Genomic DNA, 17,658 nt, shown 5'->3' with positions numbered 1-17,658 from the left:
GTTCCCCCGCCCTGCGTGGTTCCCCCTGCCCTGCGTGGTTCCCCCTGCCCTGCGTGGTTCCCCCTGCCCTGCGTGGTTCCCCCTGCCCTGCGTGGTTCCCCCTGCCCTGCGTGGTTCCCCCTGCCCTGCGTGGTTCCCCCTGCCCTGCGTGGTTCCCCCTGCCCTGCGTGGTTCCCCCTGCCCTGCGTGGTTCCCCCTGCCCTGCGTGGTTCCCCCTGCCCTGCGTGGTTCCCCCTGCCCTGCGTGGTTCCCCCTGCCCTGCGTGGTTCCCCCTGCCCTGCGTGGTTCCCCCTGCCCTGCGTGGTTCCCCCTGCCCTGCGTGGTTCCCCCTGCCCTGCGTGGTTCCCCCTGCCCTGCGTGGTTCCCCCTGCCCTGCGTGGTTCCCCCTGCCCTGCGTGGTTCCCCCTGCCCTGCGTGGTTCCCCCTGCCCTGCGTGGTTCCCCCTGCCCTGCGTGGTTCCCCCTGCCCTGCGTGGTCCCCCTGCCCTGCGTGGTCCCCTCCCCCTTCGTTCAGGGGAGGAAGCTTGGCAGCAGCTTCACCAAAAGTTTAAAGTAAGTGTCAGTGGCTCCTTCTGTTCGGTGCGTCCAAGCCCGGGGGCACGTGGTCACATATGGTGCCACCATAGATGGCTGTGTGCATCGCAGATAATGCAATGGGCGAGGTGCTCACACACGCATGCCCCCATTCCCCTGTGTGGATACTACAGCCATCTTCCACCAAGCAACCGGTTTGTAGCTGAAATTGGCGTGTAGCCCACCCAAAGATTAGTGTCCAGTGTCTATGCATCTGGACGACAGAAAGATGGAGGTTTCCTACTCAAGACCTGTCTGCAGGAATGGAGAGCGACGGGAAGGAAGCGCGTGGCTGGCGGTGGGAGTTAGTAAAGCCAAAACAGTGACATTGCGGGGATACGCCAGATGGTGCATACATGGGCGAAACCCATCAGAGGTCGTCTAAGCTTTATACCGCACCAATGTAATCCACAGAGTATAGCAGGACAGTGAACCGCTCTGCCCCCACGTACCTCAGTGCAGGATGTATTCCCATAAGGATGCATGGAGGTATGACCCCCCCCCCCCACCCACCCACCCACCATGGAAGAATGACCCTCTTTCCCCCCCATGGAGGAATGACCCTCTTTCCCCCCCATGGAGGAATGACCCTCTTTCCCCCCCATGGAGGAATGACCCTCTTTCCCCCCCATGGAGGAATGACCCTCTTTCCCCCCCATGGAGGAATGACCCTCTTTCCCCCCCATGGAGGAATGACCCTCTTTCCCCCCCATGGAGGAATGACCCTCTTTCCCCCCCATGGAGGAATGACCCTCTTTCCCCCCCATGGAGGAATGACCCTCTTTCCCCCCCATGGAGGAATGACCCTCTTTCCCCCCCATGGAGGAATGACCCTCTTTCCCCCCCATGGAGGAATGACCCTCTTTCCCCCCCATGGAGGAATGACCCTCTTTCCCCCCCATGGAGGAATGACCCTCTTCCCCCCCCATGGAGGAATGACCCTCTTTCCCCCCCATGGAGGAATGACCCTCTTTCCCCCCCATGGAGGAATGACCCTCTTTCCCCCCCATGGAGGAATGACCCTCTTTCCCCCCCATGGAGGAATGACCCTCTTTCCCCCCCATGGAGGAATGACCCTCTTTCCCCCCCATGGAGGAATGACCCTCTTTCCCCCCCATGGAGGAATGACCCTCTTTCCCCCCCATGGAGGAATGACCCTCTTTCCCCCCCATGGAGGAATGACCCTCTTTCCCCCCATGGAGGAATGACCCTCTTTCCCCCCCATGGAGGAATGACCCTCTTTCCCCCCCATGGAGGAATGACCCTCTTTCCCCCCATGGAGGAATGACCCTCTTTCCCCCCCATGGAGGAATGACCCTCTTTCCCCCCCATGGAGGAATGACCCTCTTTCCCCCCCATGGAGGAATGACCCTCTTTCCCCCCCATGGAGGAATGACCCTCTTTCCCCCCCATGGAGGAATGACCCTCTTTCCCCCCCATGGAGGAATGACCCTCTTTCCCCCCCATGGAGGAATGACCCTCTTTCCCCCCCATGGAGGAATGACCCTCTTTCCCCCCCATGGAGGAATGACCCTCTTTCCCCCCCATGGAGGAATGACCCTCTTTCCCCCCCATGGAGGAATGACCCTCTTTCCCCCCCATGGAGGAATGACCCTCTTTCCCCCCCATGGAGGAATGACCCTCTTTCCCCCCCATGGAGGAATGACCCTCTTTCCCCCCCATGGAGGAATGACCCTCTTTCCCCCCCATGGAGGAATGACCCTCTTTCCCCCCCATGGAGGAATGACCCTCTTTCCCCCCCATGGAGGAATGACCCTCTTTCCCCCCCATGGAGGAATGACCCTCTTTCCCCCCCATGGAGGAATGACCCTCTTTCCCCCCCATGGAGGAATGACCCTCTTTCCCCCCCATGGAGGAATGACCCTCTTTCCCCCCCATGGAGGAATGACCCTCTTTCCCCCCCATGGAGGAATGACCCTCTTTCCCCCCCATGGAGGAATGACCCTCTTTCCCCCCCATGGAGGAATGACCCTCTTTCCCCCCCATGGAGGAATGACCCTCTTTCCCCCCCATGGAGGAATGACCCTCTTTCCCCCCCATGGAGGAATGACCCTCTTTCCCCCCCATGGAGGAATGACCCTCTTTCCCCCCCATGGAGGAATGACCCTCTTTCCCCCCCATGGAGGAATGACCCTCTTTCCCCCCCCCCCATGGAGGAATGACCCTCTTTCCCCCCCCCCCATGGAGGAATGACCCTCTTTCCCCCCCCCCCATGGAGGAATGACCCTCTTTCCCCCCCCCCCATGGAGGAATGACCCTCTTTCCCCCCCCCCCATGGAGGAATGACCCTCTTTCCCCCCCCCCCATGGAGGAATGACCCTCTCCCCCCCCCATGGAGGAATGACCCTCTCCCCCCCCCCCCCATGGAGGAATGACCCTCTCCCCCCCCCCCCCATGGAGGAATGACCCTCTTCCCCCCCCCCATGGAGGAATGACCCTCTTCCCCCCCCCCCATGGAGGAATGACCCTCTTTCCCCCCCCCCATGGAGGAATGACCCTCTTCCCCCCCCCCCATGGAGGAATGACCCTCTTCCCCCCCCCATGGAGGAATGACCCTCTTCCCCCCCCCCCCATGGAGGAATGACCCTCTTTCCCCCCCCCCCCCATGGAGGAATGACCCTCTTTCCCCCCCCCCATGGAGGAATGACCCTCTTTCCCCCCCCATGGAGGAATGACCCTCTTCCCCCCCCCCCATGGAGGAATGACCCTCTTCCCCCCCCCCCATGGAGGAATGACCCTCTTCCCCCCCCCCCATGGAGGAATGACCCTCTTTCCCCCCCCCCCCATGGAGGAATGACCCTCTTTCCCCCCCCCCATGGAGGAATGACCCTCTTTCCCCCCCCCATGGAGGAATGACCCTCTTTCCCCCCCCATGGAGGAATGACCCTCTTTCCCCCCCCATGGAGGAATGACCCTCTTCCCCCCCCCCATGGAGGAATGACCCTCTTCCCCCCCCCCATGGAGGAATGACCCTCTTCCCCCCCCCCATGGAGGAATGACCCTCTTCCCCCCCCCCCATGGAGGAATGACCCTCTTCCCCCCCCCCCATGGAGGAATGACCCTCTTTCCCCCCCCCCCATGGAGGAATGACCCTCTTTCCCCCCCCCCATGGAGGAATGACCCTCTTCCCCCCCCCCATGGAGGAATGACCCTCTTCCCCCCCCCCCCATGGAGGAATGACCCTCTTTCCCCCCCCCCCCATGGAGGAATGACCCTCTTTCCCCCCCCCCCCCATGGAGGAATGACCCTCTTTCCCCCCCCCCATGGAGGAATGACCCTCTTTCCCCCCCCCCATGGAGGAATGACCCTCTTTCCCCCCCCATGGAGGAATGACCCTCTTCCCCCCCCCCCATGGAGGAATGACCCTCTTCCCCCCCCCCCATGGAGGAATGACCCTCTTCCCCCCCCCCCATGGAGGAATGACCCTCTTTCCCCCCCCCCATGGAGGAATGACCCTCTTTCCCCCCCCCCATGGAGGAATGACCCTCTTTCCCCCCCCCCATGGAGGAATGACCCTCTTTCCCCCCCCCCATGGAGGAATGACCCTCTTCCCCCCCCCCATGGAGGAATGACCCTCTTCCCCCCCCCATGGAGGAATGACCCTCTTCCCCCCCCCCCCATGGAGGAATGACCCTCTTTCCCCCCCCCATGGAGGAATGACCCTCTTCCCCCCCCCATGGAGGAATGACCCTCTTTCCCCCCCCATGGAGGAATGACCCTCTTTCCCCCCCCCCATGGAGGAATGACCCTCTTCCCCCCCCCCATGGAGGAATGACCCTCTTCCCCCCCCCCATGGAGGAATGACCCTCTTCCCCCCCCCATGGAGGAATGACCCTCTTCCCCCCCCCCCCATGGAGGAATGACCCTCTTTTCCCCCCCCCATGGAGGAATGACCCTCTTTCCCCCCCCCCATGGAGGAATGACCCTCTTTCCCCCCCCCATGGAGGAATGACCCTCTTTCCCCCCCCCATGGAGGAATGACCCTCTTTCCCCCCCCCATGGAGGAATGACCCTCTTTCCCCCCCCATGGAGGAATGACCCTCTTTCCCCCCCCCATGGAGGAATGACCCTCTTTCCCCCCCCCATGGAGGAATGACCCTCTTTTCCCCCCCCATGGAGGAATGACCCTCTTCCCCCCCCCCATGGAGGAATGACCCTCTTTCCCCCCCCCATGGAGGAATGACCCTCTTTCCCCCCCCCATGGAGGAATGACCCTCTTTCCCCCCACCATGGAGGAATGACCCTCTTTCCCCCCCCCATGGAAGAATGACCCTCTTTCCCCCCCCCATGGAGGAATGACCCTCTTTCCCCCCCCCATGGAGGAATGACCCTCTTCCCCCCCCCCCCATGGAGGAATGACCCTCTTCCCCCCCCCCCATGGAGGAATGACCCTCTTTCCCCCCCCCATGGAGGAATGACCCTCTATGGACACAGTTATTTCCTGTGCCTCTCGCTGTATTACTCTTTCTCGTCCTCGTTCTTAGGTACAGCACGTCTTAAAAGCGAGGAGTCATCACAAAGAAAGCCAAGAGCTCGCCGATCTGCTGAGCACACCGCACCTTCAGGTACGGCCATCGCTGCTGCTGATGAGACATGGAGGGGGGATTCTTCATTCTTACAATTAATTTCATTTTATTCATTTGTATTATACATTTTTATTTTTATATTATTATTAGATAATATAAATGAGTGTTTGTTAAAGACTTTCCATCTCGTTCACTAATGGCTAATATTGGGGTACGTTTCTATATGCGGAGAGGAGAGGTAGCCGGGATTACAGGCCGCTTCTCTCCTCCCAGTGGCTGACATTGGAATATCCCTTTTATTAAAGTGATCAAGTTTGCAGAACCTGGTTTCATGTAAACGTCTGCACCACAGTGCCCCCTCCTCCACCACCGCCCCAGTGCCCCCTCCTCCACCACCGCCCCAGTGCCCCCTCCTCCACCACCGCCCCAGTGCCCCCTCCTCCACCACCGCCCCAGTGCCCCCTCCTCCACCACCGCCCCCTCCTCCACCAGTGCCCCCTCCTCCACCAGTGCCCCCTCCTCCACCAGTGCCCCCTCCTCCACCACTGCCCCCTCCTCCACCACTGCCCCCTCCTCCACCACTGCCCCCTCCTCCACCACTGCCCCCTCCTCCACCACTGCCCCCTCCTCCACCACTGCCCCCTCCTCCACCACCGCCCCAGTGCCCCCCCCCCTCCTCCACCACCGCCCCAGTGCCCCCCCCCTCCTCCACCACCGCCCCAGTGCCCCCCCCCTCCTCCACCACCGCCCCAGTGCCCGGTATCCTCTTATCCATAGGTTAGGGGATAACCTCCCAATCATGGAGACTCCCATCAATCTGGTGATTGGGGTGCTGAAGAGTCCTGTGTGAGTGGAACGAGGCCTCGGCTCCATTCGTTCTCAGTGGGACGGGCAGCGGTAGCTGAGCGCTGCTCTGGGCTGATTGTTGGCGCTCCCATTAAGTGCAGAGATGCGCATGCTCCGATCTCCAGACCAGCGGGGGTCTCGGCTCTGGATAGGCAATGGCGTCCAACTGGGCAGTAAGCCCTTTAACACCTCTATGGCTGACGTGTAAGTAGGAAGGCTGCTGTGTGACTGACGGTTTCCCTCGGGCACAGGCTCTCCTTTTGGCCCATGACAAGGTGGCGGAGCAGGAGATGATGCCAGAATCTGTTTCTGAAGATCGCTTTTATGAGAACATTGCCCAGTATGGAGATGAAACGGTGAAGATTGTAAGGATAGAGAAGGCGAGAGACGTCCCCCTAGTGAGTACAGTGCACCTCACCTGGCCGGCTATTGGCACAATCTTTGACGTTCAGACATTGTGTCCGCTGGTTTTATAGCCGCCTTTCTATTTATCCTTTACGTGGATCAGGGCGCCACGGTGAGAAACGAACTGGACTCTGTTATCATCAGTCGCATTGTGAAGGGCGGCGCAGCGGAGAAGAGCGGCCTGCTGCATGAAGGAGACGAGATCCTGGAGATTAACGGCATCGAGATTCGGGGGAAAGATGTCAATGACGTGTTTGAGCTGCTGGTGAGTGAGGACGTGATGTTTGCTGCCACTAGGGCTGTGTAACCTTTCATTTTTTGATGAAAGTGGTCTGCGGCGATCAGCACAAAGCCGACTACAAGAAAACAGAATCAGTCCTTGTTATTGGTAAAATGTAGAATTAAATGCACTTGGAGCATTGCCTGCTCTAAATCCCCAGCCCTGCATGAGCCGAGAGAGCTGACGGCCGGCGCCGGTGTGCGGCATGAGCCGAGAGAGCTGACGGCCGGCGCCGGTGTGCGGCATGAGCCGAGAGAGCTGACGGCCGGCGCCGGTGTGCGGCATGAGCCGAGAGAGCTGACGGTCGGCGCCGGTGTGCGGCATGAGCCGAGAGAGCTGACGGCCGGCGCCGGTGTGCGGCATGAGCCGAGAGAGCTGACGGCCGGCGCCGGTGTGCGGCATGAGCCGAGAGAGCTGACGGCCGGCGCCGGTGTGCGGCATGAGCCGAGAGAGCTGACGGTCGGCGCCGGTGTGCGGCATGAGCCGAGAGAGCTGACGGTCGGCGCCGGTGTGCGGCATGAGCCGAGAGAGCTGACGGTAGGCGCCGGTGTGCGGCATGAGCCGAAAGAGGTCGGCGCCGGTGTGCGGCATGAGCCGAAAGAGGTCGGCGCCGGTGTGCGGCATGAGCCGAAAGAGGTCGGCGCCGGTGTGCGGCTGGAGCAGAGAGCTCGCGACGCCAGTATGCGGCAGGAGCGTTCTCACCCTTCTCCTGTGTGTAGTGGCCGCTCGCTGCACACAGGAACACACAGCAGTGGGTGTCGATGCCGGCAGAGGAGGAACATGAGAACACTCACTATGACACTGCGTCCGCCCGCTCTCGTCTCCCTTTGCCGCGTAGCATCCGCCCGCTCTCGTCTCCCTTTGCCGCGTAGCGCCCGCCCGCTCTCGTCTCCCTTTGCCGCGTAGCGCCCGCCCGCTCTCGTCTCCCTTTGCCGCGTAGCGCCCGCCCGCTCTCGTCTCCCTTTGCCGCGTAGCGCCCGCCCGCTCTCGTCTCCCTTTGCCGCGTAGCGCCCGCCCGCTCTCGTCTCCCTTTGCCGCGTAGCGCCCGCCCGCTCTCGTCTCCCTTTGCCGCGTAGCGCCCGCCCGCTCTCGTCTCCCTTTGCCGCGTAGCGCCCGCCCGCTCTCGTCTCCCTTTGCCGCGTAGCGCCCGCTCTCGTCTCCCTTTGCCGCGTAGCGCCCGCCCGCTCTCGTCTCCCTTTGCCGCGTAGCGCCCGCCCGCTCTCGTCTCCCTTTGCCGCGTAGCGCCCGCCCGCTCTCGTCTCCCTTTGCCGCGTAGCGCCCGCCCGCTCTCGTCTCCCTTTGCCGCGTAGCGCCCGCCCGCTCTCGTCTCCCTTTGCCGCGTAGCGCCCGCCCGCTCTCGTCTCCCTTTGCCGCGTAGCGCCCGCCCGCTCTCGTCTCCCTTTGCCGCGTAGCGCCCGCCCGCTCTCGTCTCCCTTTGCCGCGTAGCGCCCGCCCGCTCTCGTCTCCCTTTGCCGCGTAGCGCCCGCCCGCTCTCGTCTCCCTTTGCCGCGTAGCGCCCGCCCGCTCTCGTCTCCCTTTGCCGCGTAGCGCCCGCCCGCTCTCGTCTCCCTTTGCCGCGTAGCGCCCGCCCGCTCTCGTCTCCCTTTGCCGCGTAGCGCCCGCCCGCTCTCGTCTCCCTTTGCCGCGTAGCGCCCGCCCGCTCTCGTCTCCCTTTGCCGCGTAGCGCCCGCCCGCTCTCGTCTCCCTTTGCCGCGTAGCGCCCGCCCGCTCTCGTCTCCCTTTGCCGCGTAGCGCCCGCCCGCTGCTTTGTGATCCTGTGTGCAGCCGCTGCACACAGGAGAGCGGTGAGAACGCTCCTGCTGCATGCTGACGCTGCTGTGTTACCGGCTCCCCACCATCGTGATTATGAGGAATACAACCTCCTGCAGCTTTACCTTCCTGATTAATAGGAGTATTCTCTCTCCTAGGCTGAAATGCATGGGACGCTGTCTTTTGTGCTTATCCCCAGCCAGCAGGTCAGACCGCCTCCAGCCCGGGAGACCGTGGTAAGTCCTGGAGAAGTCATCGCAATATTGCTCCATCGGTGTCCTCTCGTGTCAGGCCATATGCTGGCGGGCGGTCTTGGGTCACTGGGCGCTCGGACATATTGTACCTGGGAGTAGGCGGTGTATTTAATGATCTTACAGCAGATCTCTAATCTATGCTATGACGTGATCTGCATCTCTCCATTCAAGTTAGTGGGGATTTTGAGGGTCCGGGGGACCCGGCAGACCTGCGGTTACACCAAGGACTGGTGACGGCTGAGCGGTTAGTCGGCACCGTCCTGGGTGCAGGTTGTCCCTGTGACCGTCTCCATCGCTCTTCACCTTGGAGTAGCTCACTGATCCTCTTGGCTCCTCATCAGACTCGCTTCTCTCCCTTCTTGTTCATATTTCAGCTCCTTTAGGAGACGGTGATATTTTATCATCTGCCTCCAATCACATTTCCATTTTCTGCAGTAATTATTTTCTCACTTTCTGCCCAGGTCCACGTGAAGGCACACTTCGACTATGACCCCACAGACGACCCCTATGTCCCATGTCGAGAGCTGGGCCTTTCCTTCCAGAAGGGAGACATTCTCCACATCATCAGTCAAGATGACCCCAATTGGTGGCAGGCGTATCGAGATGGAGATGAAGATAATCAGCCTCTTGCAGGACTTGTGCCAGGTAATGTCTCCATCTTTAGTGTCTTGATTTATTGGAAAAAGAAATAAACATTTCTCGTCTTATTAATTGTTCTGATTTTTTTTTTCCCGGCTTCCCCTACAGGAAAAAGTTTTCAGCAGCAACGCGAGGCAATGAAGCAGACTATAGAAGAGGATAAAGAGCCCGAAAAGTCAGGTAGGTGTTCAGACATGTCAGATAGGCTTCCAGGGGTAAATTGTAGATCGGTGGGACCCCCATCACTATGCTACTTCCAGGGGTAAATTGTAGATCGCTGGGACCCCCCATCACTATGCTACTTCCAGAGGTAAATTGTAGATCGCTGGGACCCCCCATCACTATGCTACTTCCAGGGGTAAATTGTAGATCGGTGGGACCCCCATCACTATGCTACTTCCAGGGGTAAATTGTAGATCGCTGGGACCCCCCATCACTATGCTACTTCCAGAGGTAAATTGTAGATCACTGGGACCCCCCATCACTATGCTACTTCCAGGGGTAAATTGTAGATCGGTGGGACCCCCGATCACTATGCTACTTCCAGGGGTAAATTGTAGATCGGTAGGACCCCCATCACTATGCTACTTCCAGGGGTAAATTGTAGATCGGTGGGACCCGTCATCACTATGCTACTTCCAGGGGTAAATTGTAGATCGGTGGGACCCCCGATCACTATGCTACTTCCAGGGGTAAATTGTAGATCGGTGGGACCCCCGATCACTATGCTACTTCCAGGGGTAAATTGTAGATCGGTGGGACCCGTCATCACTATGCTACTTCCAGGGGTAAATTGTAGATCGGTGGGACCCCCGATCACTATGCTACTTCCAGGGGTAAATTGTAGATCGCTGGGACCCCCGATCACTATGCTAGGGCACTTCTATCCCTCCCTATGACCACTTCTGATCGCCACTCCAATGTTCCCTGTGGAACTGCTGGAGAAATGCGAGTACAGTCCAGTACAGAGAATAGTTGGAGGGGGTCCCAGCGGATAAGCAGCCACCGGTTATAGATGTCATCACCTATCCTTTATATGGATGATTACTTCTTCCTGTGGAATACCCCTTACAACACTACTCCATGCTGAGGACTGTGCCAGCATATACAATGGCTTAGTGGTGGCTGAGACCCGCAGATTGCGCTCCACACCGCAGCTCTACCGTCGGCTTTTAGTCAAGGGAGCGCGGTTTGCGTTCCACGTTGGTTATTTACAGCTGCTATCTGGCGGAGGTGAGGTGCGCAGGTGCGCTTGTGTTTCGTCACATCCAGGTGGAGCGCATTACACGTTCCAGATACTCATACGACAGAGGTGACGTCTGCCGCATGACCTACTGATAGCTGCCGCCTCGGCGTCCCTCACCATGGGCACTGTGCCCTTGTGGCCAGAGGGGACTGAGCGCAGTATTATCGGCCCTCCTGCCCATACTCCAGTCCCCTGAGGAACCCCTGAAGAAAGGGGAGAAACGCATTGGGACAAAGGGATTGGGCGCTAGCCATGAAGGCTCTTTCCTGGGAGAGTACGAGTTCCCGGGGTTTCTTTATATATGGCTGGCTATTTCCTTTTCCTCTATTTGTGGTTGCATTCCTGGGAAACATTTATGGTCACCTTATGTAAGATAGGTCATGTGTAATTTATGATGATGATTACCTATTGTGGTTTCCTCATATGGCCACCAATTTAATTTGAGATCAGCCACTGACGTGTGGAGGAACTCGCATGTTCGCGTCTGATTTATTATTTTATGCCGGGTTTTTGTTACTTATTCTCTTCTCGTAAATCATTGAGAGAGTTGTTTGCAATTTCAGGGAGTTGTGTGGATTACGGTAATAATTATAATACCGTCAAATGTCTTGTGTCCAGGGAAGGAGAAGTTGTCGTGGGGCAAGGTCCAAGTAAAATCCTGAGAAAAAAGCAACCGCAGCGAAGGTTCAGCAACCCTTTATATATTTTTCCTGCATTTCTAATGTCTACCTTTTTCCTTTACAGGGAAATTGTGGTGTGCGAAGAAAAACAAGAAAAAGAGGAAAAAAATCTTATATAATGCAAATAAGAATGATGGTGCGTACCGGGGATTACACAGGGGAGCGTTGACATCAGCTTAACCCCAAGTACTTCTGGTGGTCAGTGTTTGTCAAGTTCAATTGTCTTGCCAGGTTTTCTGCCTCTGAACAGCAGAGACTGGAGGCAGCGCTGATCGCTGCTGTCCGTCTCTGACAGCGGCGTTTACAGGGTCTTAGACTTAGTTTACAGTATAATTTTGGAACGTCCTGGGTGCTCTACCGCAAGATTGTTCGCAACAAAGGATAAGAGAGAAGGCGGCACTGGCCATTTCCGTAAAGACAGTCCTTTATTTCATATGTGGGACTTGGACACGGTGTGGAAATAAAGGACTAAGATGTTTTTATGGAAATGGTGAGTGCCGCCTTGTGTCTTATTCTTCGTTGCTTCATTAGGGTGTGTTTCTTGCATATTCAGCACACACCTTTCTAAGATTTTGTATTGATTGCTCATTCTTCTGATTGATCGTCATAGTAAACCCTTAAAGGGAGATGAGTTGTACCGATGATGTCCCAACTACTCACCGGTACCGTGCAATAAAGGAAAAATTTCCATCCATCGTCACCTGTGCCCAAAGAAAAAAGGTTTATTTAGAATAAAGTTCCAAGTAAAAGGATATAGTTAAGGATGAAAGGCCATATACGTAGCCAATCACCTGCGAAGACGGATGTTTGAAAGTCTTGGAGAATGCGGACATCTAACAAGGAATATACTGTATATAATAAACATATATAGGCAAATGATGGATAATAATAACTGTACTGATCACTTTATCCCATGTTCTAGTCATTAGACAAGGACACGTGCACATCCCAGCCAGGCAGGTGTAGATATGACAATCATCAGCTCTGCTAACATGAAAGTGAGACGCACTGGAGAAACATTTTTTTTAAAGGGGAATTGTCTGGTTGGATGCGGTTCAGTCTGGGAGTCGCACTGGAGAGTGTCTGGTTGGGGGCGGTTCCAGTCTGGTTGGGGGCGGTTCCAGTCTGGGAGTCGTTCTCGTGTGGTTGGGTGCGGTTTCGGTGTGGTTGGGTGCGGTTTCGGTGTGGTTGGGTGCGGTTCAGTCTGGGAGTTGCACTCGAGTGTCTGGTTGGATGCGGTTCAGCCTGGGAGTCGCACTCGAGTGTCTGGTTGGATGCGGTATAGCCTGGTTGGATGCGGTTCAGTCTGGGAGTCTCACTGGTTAGTGTCTGGTTGGAAGCGGTTCAGTCTGGGAGTCGCACTTGAGTGGTTGGATCCGGTTCTCTCTGGTTGGATCCGGTTCACTCTGGTTGGATGCGGTTCACTCTGGTTGGATGCGGTTCAGTGTGGGAGTCTCACTGGAGAGTGTCTGGTTGGGTGCGGTTCAGTCTGGTTGGATGCGGTACTGTCTGGATGCAGTTCAGCCTGGTTGGATGCGGTGCAGCCTGGGAGTTGCACTCGAGTGTCTGGTTGGATGCGGTTCACTCTGGTTGGATGCGGTTCAGTGTGGAAGTCTCACTGGAGAGTGTCTGGTTGGATGCGGTTCAGTCTGGGAGTCGCACTTGAGTGGTTGGATGCGGTTCACTCTGGTTGGATGCGGTTCACTCTGGTTGGATGCGGTTCACTCTGGTTGGATGCGGTTCACTGGTTGGATGCGGTTCACTCTGGTTGGATGCGGTTCACTCTGGTAGTCACACTGGAGAGTGTCTGGATCCGGTTCAGTCTGGTTGGATCCGGTTTTTAGTCTGGTTGGGTGCGGTTCAGTCTGGGAGTCGCACTGGAGAGTGTCTGAATCCAGTTTAGTCTGGATGCAGTTCAACCTGGGAGTCGCACTCGAGTGTCTGGATGCGGTTCAGTCTGGGAGTCTCACTGGAGAGTGTCTGACTGGATGCGGTTCAGTCTGGGAGTCGCACTGGAGAGTGTCTGGTTGGAAGCGGTTCAGTCTGGGAGTTGCACTCGAGTAGTTGGATGCGGTGCAGTCTGGCTGGATGCGGTGCAGTCTGTCTGGATGCGGTGCAGTCTGGCTGTCGCACTTGAGAGAGTCTGGTTGGATGCGGTTCAGTCTGGGAGTCGCACTTGAGTGGTTGGATGCGGTTCACTCTGGTTGGATGCGGTTCACTCTGGTTGGATGCGGTTCACTCTGGTTGGATGCGGTTCACTCTGGTAGTCACACTGGAGAGTGTCTGGATCCGGTTTTTAGTCTGGTTGGGTGCGGTTCAGTCTGGGAGTCGCACTGGAGAGTGTCTGAATCCAGTTTAGTCTGGATGCAGTTCAACCTGGGAGTCGCACTCGAGTGTCTGGTTGGATGCAGTTCGCTCTGGTTGGATGTGGTTCAGTCTGGGAGTCTCACTGGAGACTGTCTGGTTGGAAGCGGTTCAGTCTGGGAGTTGCACTCGAGTGGTTGGATGCGGTGCAGTCTGGCTGGATGCGGTGCAGTCTGTCTGGATGCGGTGCAGTTTGGCTGTCGCACTTGAGAGTGTCTGGTTGGATGCGGTTCAGTCTGGGAGTCGCACTCGAGTGGTTGGATGCAGTTCACTCGAGTGGTTGGATGCGGTTCACTCGAGTGGTTGGATGCGGTTCACTCGAGTGGTTGGATGCGGTTCACTCGAGTGGTTGGATGCGGTTCACTCGAGTGGTTGGATGCGGTTCACTCTGGAAGTCGCACTGGAGAGTGTCTGGATCCGGTTCAGTTTGGTTGGATCCGGTTTTTAGTCTGGTTGGGTGCGGTTCAGTCTGGGAGTCGCACTGGAGAGTGTCTGAATCCGGTTCAGTCTGGTTGGATGCGGTTTTTAGTCTGGTTGGATGCAGTTCAGTCTGGATGCAGTTCAACCTGGGAGTCGCACTCTAGTGTCTGGTTGGATGCGGTTCAGTCAGGGAGTCTCACTGGAGAGTGTCTGGTTGGAAGCGGTTCAGTCTGGGAGTCGCACTGGAGAGTGCCTGGTTGGCTGCGGTGCAGTCTGGTTGGCTGCGGTGCAGTCTGGTTGGCTGCGGTGCAGTCTGGTTGGCTGCGGTGCAGTCTGGTTGGCTGCGGTGCAGTCTGGTTGGCTGCGGTGCAGTCTGGTTGGCTGCGGTGCAGTCTGGTTGGCTGCGGTGCAGTCTGGTTGGCTGCGGTGCAGTCTGGTTGGCTGCGGTGCAGCCTGGTTGGCGCGCTGGAGAGTGTCTGGTTGGCTGCGGTGCAGTCGGGCTGGCGCGCTGGAGAGTGTCTGGTTGGGTGCGGTGCAGTCGGGCTGGCGCGCTGGAGAGTGTCTGGTTGGGTGCGGTGCAGTCGGGCTGGCGGGCTGGAGAGTGTCTGGTTGGGTGCGGTGCAGTCGGGCTGGCGGGCTGGAGAGTGTCTGGTTGGGTGCGGTGCAGTCGGGCTGGCGCGCTGGAGAGTGTCTGGTTGGGTGCGGTGCAGTCGGGCTGGCGCGCTGGAGAGTGTCTGGTTGGGTGCGGTGCAGTCGGGCTGGCGCACTGGAGAGTGTCTAGTTGGGTGCGGCTCGGGTCGGGCTGGAGGCGGCGGCTCGGGTCGGGCTGGAGGCGGCGGCTCGGGTCGGGCTGGAGGCGGCGGCTCGGTCCTGCTGATGTACACTGCTGCACAGTTTTGGAGAAGCGAAGTCTAGCTTGTGTTTTATTCTCCGGCTCTTTTTATTGTTAGGAGTCCAGTAGGTGGCCATATTGAGCCAGCGTTGGCTTTCCTTGTAAGATGCCCACCAGCCACTTAGGCTTAGAGAATATTAAAATGCAAGTTATACTGATTGTTTTCCTATAAAACAATCCTTGTTTTTAGTACGGTTAGGGACTCTGCCGCCGGGGTACAGACCCTGCCACCTCTTGGCTGACGATAGTTTTTGGTCTGCCCGGTGTCTGTACCCTCTACTGGGGTACGCTGGTGTCCTTACCTGCGAGCATGCTCCGGTCACCCACCCCAGCTGCTGCAGCAGAGTGAGCAGGATCCCACACTAATCACGGCTGATGCCCGCAGCTGGACCCTCTTCATGCCCCTGTTACTTGTCTTATTTACTCACTTATATTGTGCCATTAATTCCACATCTCTTTATCCTCACTGTCCCCATCGGAGCTCACAATCTAGATTCTGTATCAGTATGGTCTTTGCAGTGTGGGAGGAAACCGGAGAACCTGGAGGAAACCCAGCAAACACAGGGAGAACCTACAAACTCCTTGCAGATGTCGTCCTTGGTTTCTCTTCATCCATTTCTGCCATTTTTGTAGGTCTCTGAGCTGTAGGGAGACCCCCCGTTTTGAGCCCCTGGTCTTGTTTTTTGATTGGTCTTCTCCCTCAGACTTGAGCAGCAGTGGTGCCTCGTTGGTGGGAGACCTGACCACTCCAGGCCCCGGTTTTGCAGGTGGCTTTGTCTGAGATCTGAGCTCCTTTTGGGGGCACTTGTTGCTAAATAGTCGCTTCCTGCCCCTTTTGATACAGTGATCTCTCGTTTCTCCCAAGTCACCACTTCGCCTCTGTCCAATGCAGCCCCCCAATGTGACCTTGTAGACCATAACATGGGCACCCTGGGGTATCATGGTCAGCCTATCCGTGCTCCTCCAGAAAAATCCTTAACTGCCTTCACTTTCATAGGGGGAAGACTGGGCAATCTGGATGAAATCACCTTGGATACTCTCAGATCCTTTCTGGTTGGACACATTGGGGGGACACCACTCCCACCTTGTTGTTGTGTGCTTCCTCCCGGGTCAGTTCTGATCGGCTTTGGGCATTATTATCTTCCCGTGTTCAGGTCCTGTGTCCCCCCCATTGTTAATAACCAGAGAGGGATTTTACAGGAGGCACAAAGTCCAAGTATGGATAATTTTGTCCAATATAGAAAGTTCTGAAACTTTGCAAGTGGTTACTTCCAAGCCTCGCCTTTTCACCAGTTTATTATTTCCCTGCCTTCAGCGGGATTGATATTAGATGGGGCTCACTTGGAGTACAGATGATGGCAGTGGTGGTTCAGCACCTGTGTCACACTGAGGCCACGTTCACACGTTCAGTATCTGGTCAGTATTTTACATCAGTATTTGTATCCAAAACCAGGAGTGGAACAATCAGAGGAGAAGTATTATAGAAACACGTCACCTCTTCTGTATTTATCACCCACTCCTGGTTTTGGCTTACGAATACTGATGTAAAATACTGACCAAATACTTAGTCTGGGGATAAGCTACTGCAGGAGGTTGTCCTGATGAGTACAACACTGAGGAGGAGACCGGCTGACCCATCACTGCCATCATCTGTACTCCACGTGAGTACGGAGGACATCTGCAGCTGAAGGAGCAGATTGGGAAGGCAGATGAGCACGGTCTTACTGTATGCGATCGAAGCCTGGGACCATCCTATTGCTCATGGACCCTTGCCGGTAGACCCTTTGCTGCTTTTATATAAAAGTTTACTTCTGATTCCTCTAGATTACGACAATGAAGAGATTCTGACCTACGAAGAAATGTCTCTGTACCACCAGCCGGCAAACCGGAAGCGGCCCATAGCTCTCATCGGGCCGCAGAACTGCGGGCAGAACGAGCTGCGCCAGCGCCTGATGGCCAGTGAGGCCGAGAGATTTGCTGTGGCCGTACCGCGTGAGTATTGGGCTCCCGCCTCTCTGAGCAGTCTATGTTTTTTTTTAATTTTTGCTCCTGTCAGATTCCATCAAGCTGGCCCGGTGGAGCCCCCGCCGCTTGGTCGGGGGAGCCCCCGCCGCTTGGTCGGGGGAGCCCCCGCCGTTGCCGCTTGGTCGGTGGAGCCCCCGCCGCTGGCCCGGTCACTACAGCAGGATGGTGTCAGCACACTCACTGGTGGAATCGCTCACGGTCAGACCGGTTAGGCCAGTTTCTGTTATGACAGATGACTGGTTACATGCAGATACTTCCTTCACACACTCACCGCCGTCACCCTGCCTGCAGCTGTGCTGTCATCCCTCTGTGCTGCTGTGACACCAGCTGCAGGCGGCCTGCAGCCGTGCTGTCATCCCTCTGTGCCGCTGTGACACCAGCTGCAGCCGTGCTGTCATCCCTCTGTGCCGCTGTGACACCAGCTGCAGGCCGCCTGCAGCCGTGCTGTCATCCCTCTGTGCCGCTGTGACACCAGCTGCAGGCCGCCTGCAGCCGTGCTGTCGTCCCTCTGTGCTGCTGTGACACCAGCTGCAGGCGGCCTGCAGCCGTGCTGTCATCCCTCTGTGCCGCTGTGACACCAGCTGCAGGCGGCCTGCAGCCGTGCTGTCATCCCTCTGTGCCGCTGTGATACCAGCTGCAGGCCGCCTGCAGCCGTGCTGTCATCCCTCTGTGCCGCTGTGACACCAGCTGCAGGCGGCCTGCAGCCGTGCTGTCATCC

At 57.4% G+C, this 17,658-nt stretch overlaps 1 protein-coding gene across 1 annotated transcript in view; it reads left to right on the top strand.

Moving 5' to 3' along the window:
• The window catches only part of PALS1 (protein associated with LIN7 1, MAGUK p55 family member), a 68,288-nt gene that overhangs the window by 28,330 nt on the left and 22,300 nt on the right, over positions 1-17,658 (top strand). Inside the window, exons 4-11 of the mRNA XM_073637406.1 lie at positions 5,078-5,158; positions 6,217-6,363; positions 6,474-6,635; positions 8,579-8,656; positions 9,136-9,319; positions 9,422-9,493; positions 11,304-11,375; positions 16,740-16,907. Coding sequence (XP_073493507.1) covers positions 5,078-5,158; positions 6,217-6,363; positions 6,474-6,635; positions 8,579-8,656; positions 9,136-9,319; positions 9,422-9,493; positions 11,304-11,375; positions 16,740-16,907 — 964 coding nt within the window. The remainder of the gene's footprint in view (positions 1-5,077; positions 5,159-6,216; positions 6,364-6,473; positions 6,636-8,578; positions 8,657-9,135; positions 9,320-9,421; positions 9,494-11,303; positions 11,376-16,739; positions 16,908-17,658) is intronic.

The sequence above is a fragment of the Phyllobates terribilis genome, unplaced genomic scaffold, assembly GCF_046119375.1.
Source record: "Phyllobates terribilis strain yellow unplaced genomic scaffold, ASM4611937v1 Scaffold_6__1_contigs__length_29720123, whole genome shotgun sequence".
Lineage (NCBI taxonomy): Eukaryota > Metazoa > Chordata > Amphibia > Anura > Dendrobatidae > Phyllobates > Phyllobates terribilis.
Note: the sequence above shows the minus strand (reverse complement) of the source record. Positions and strands in the feature narration are given on the sequence as shown.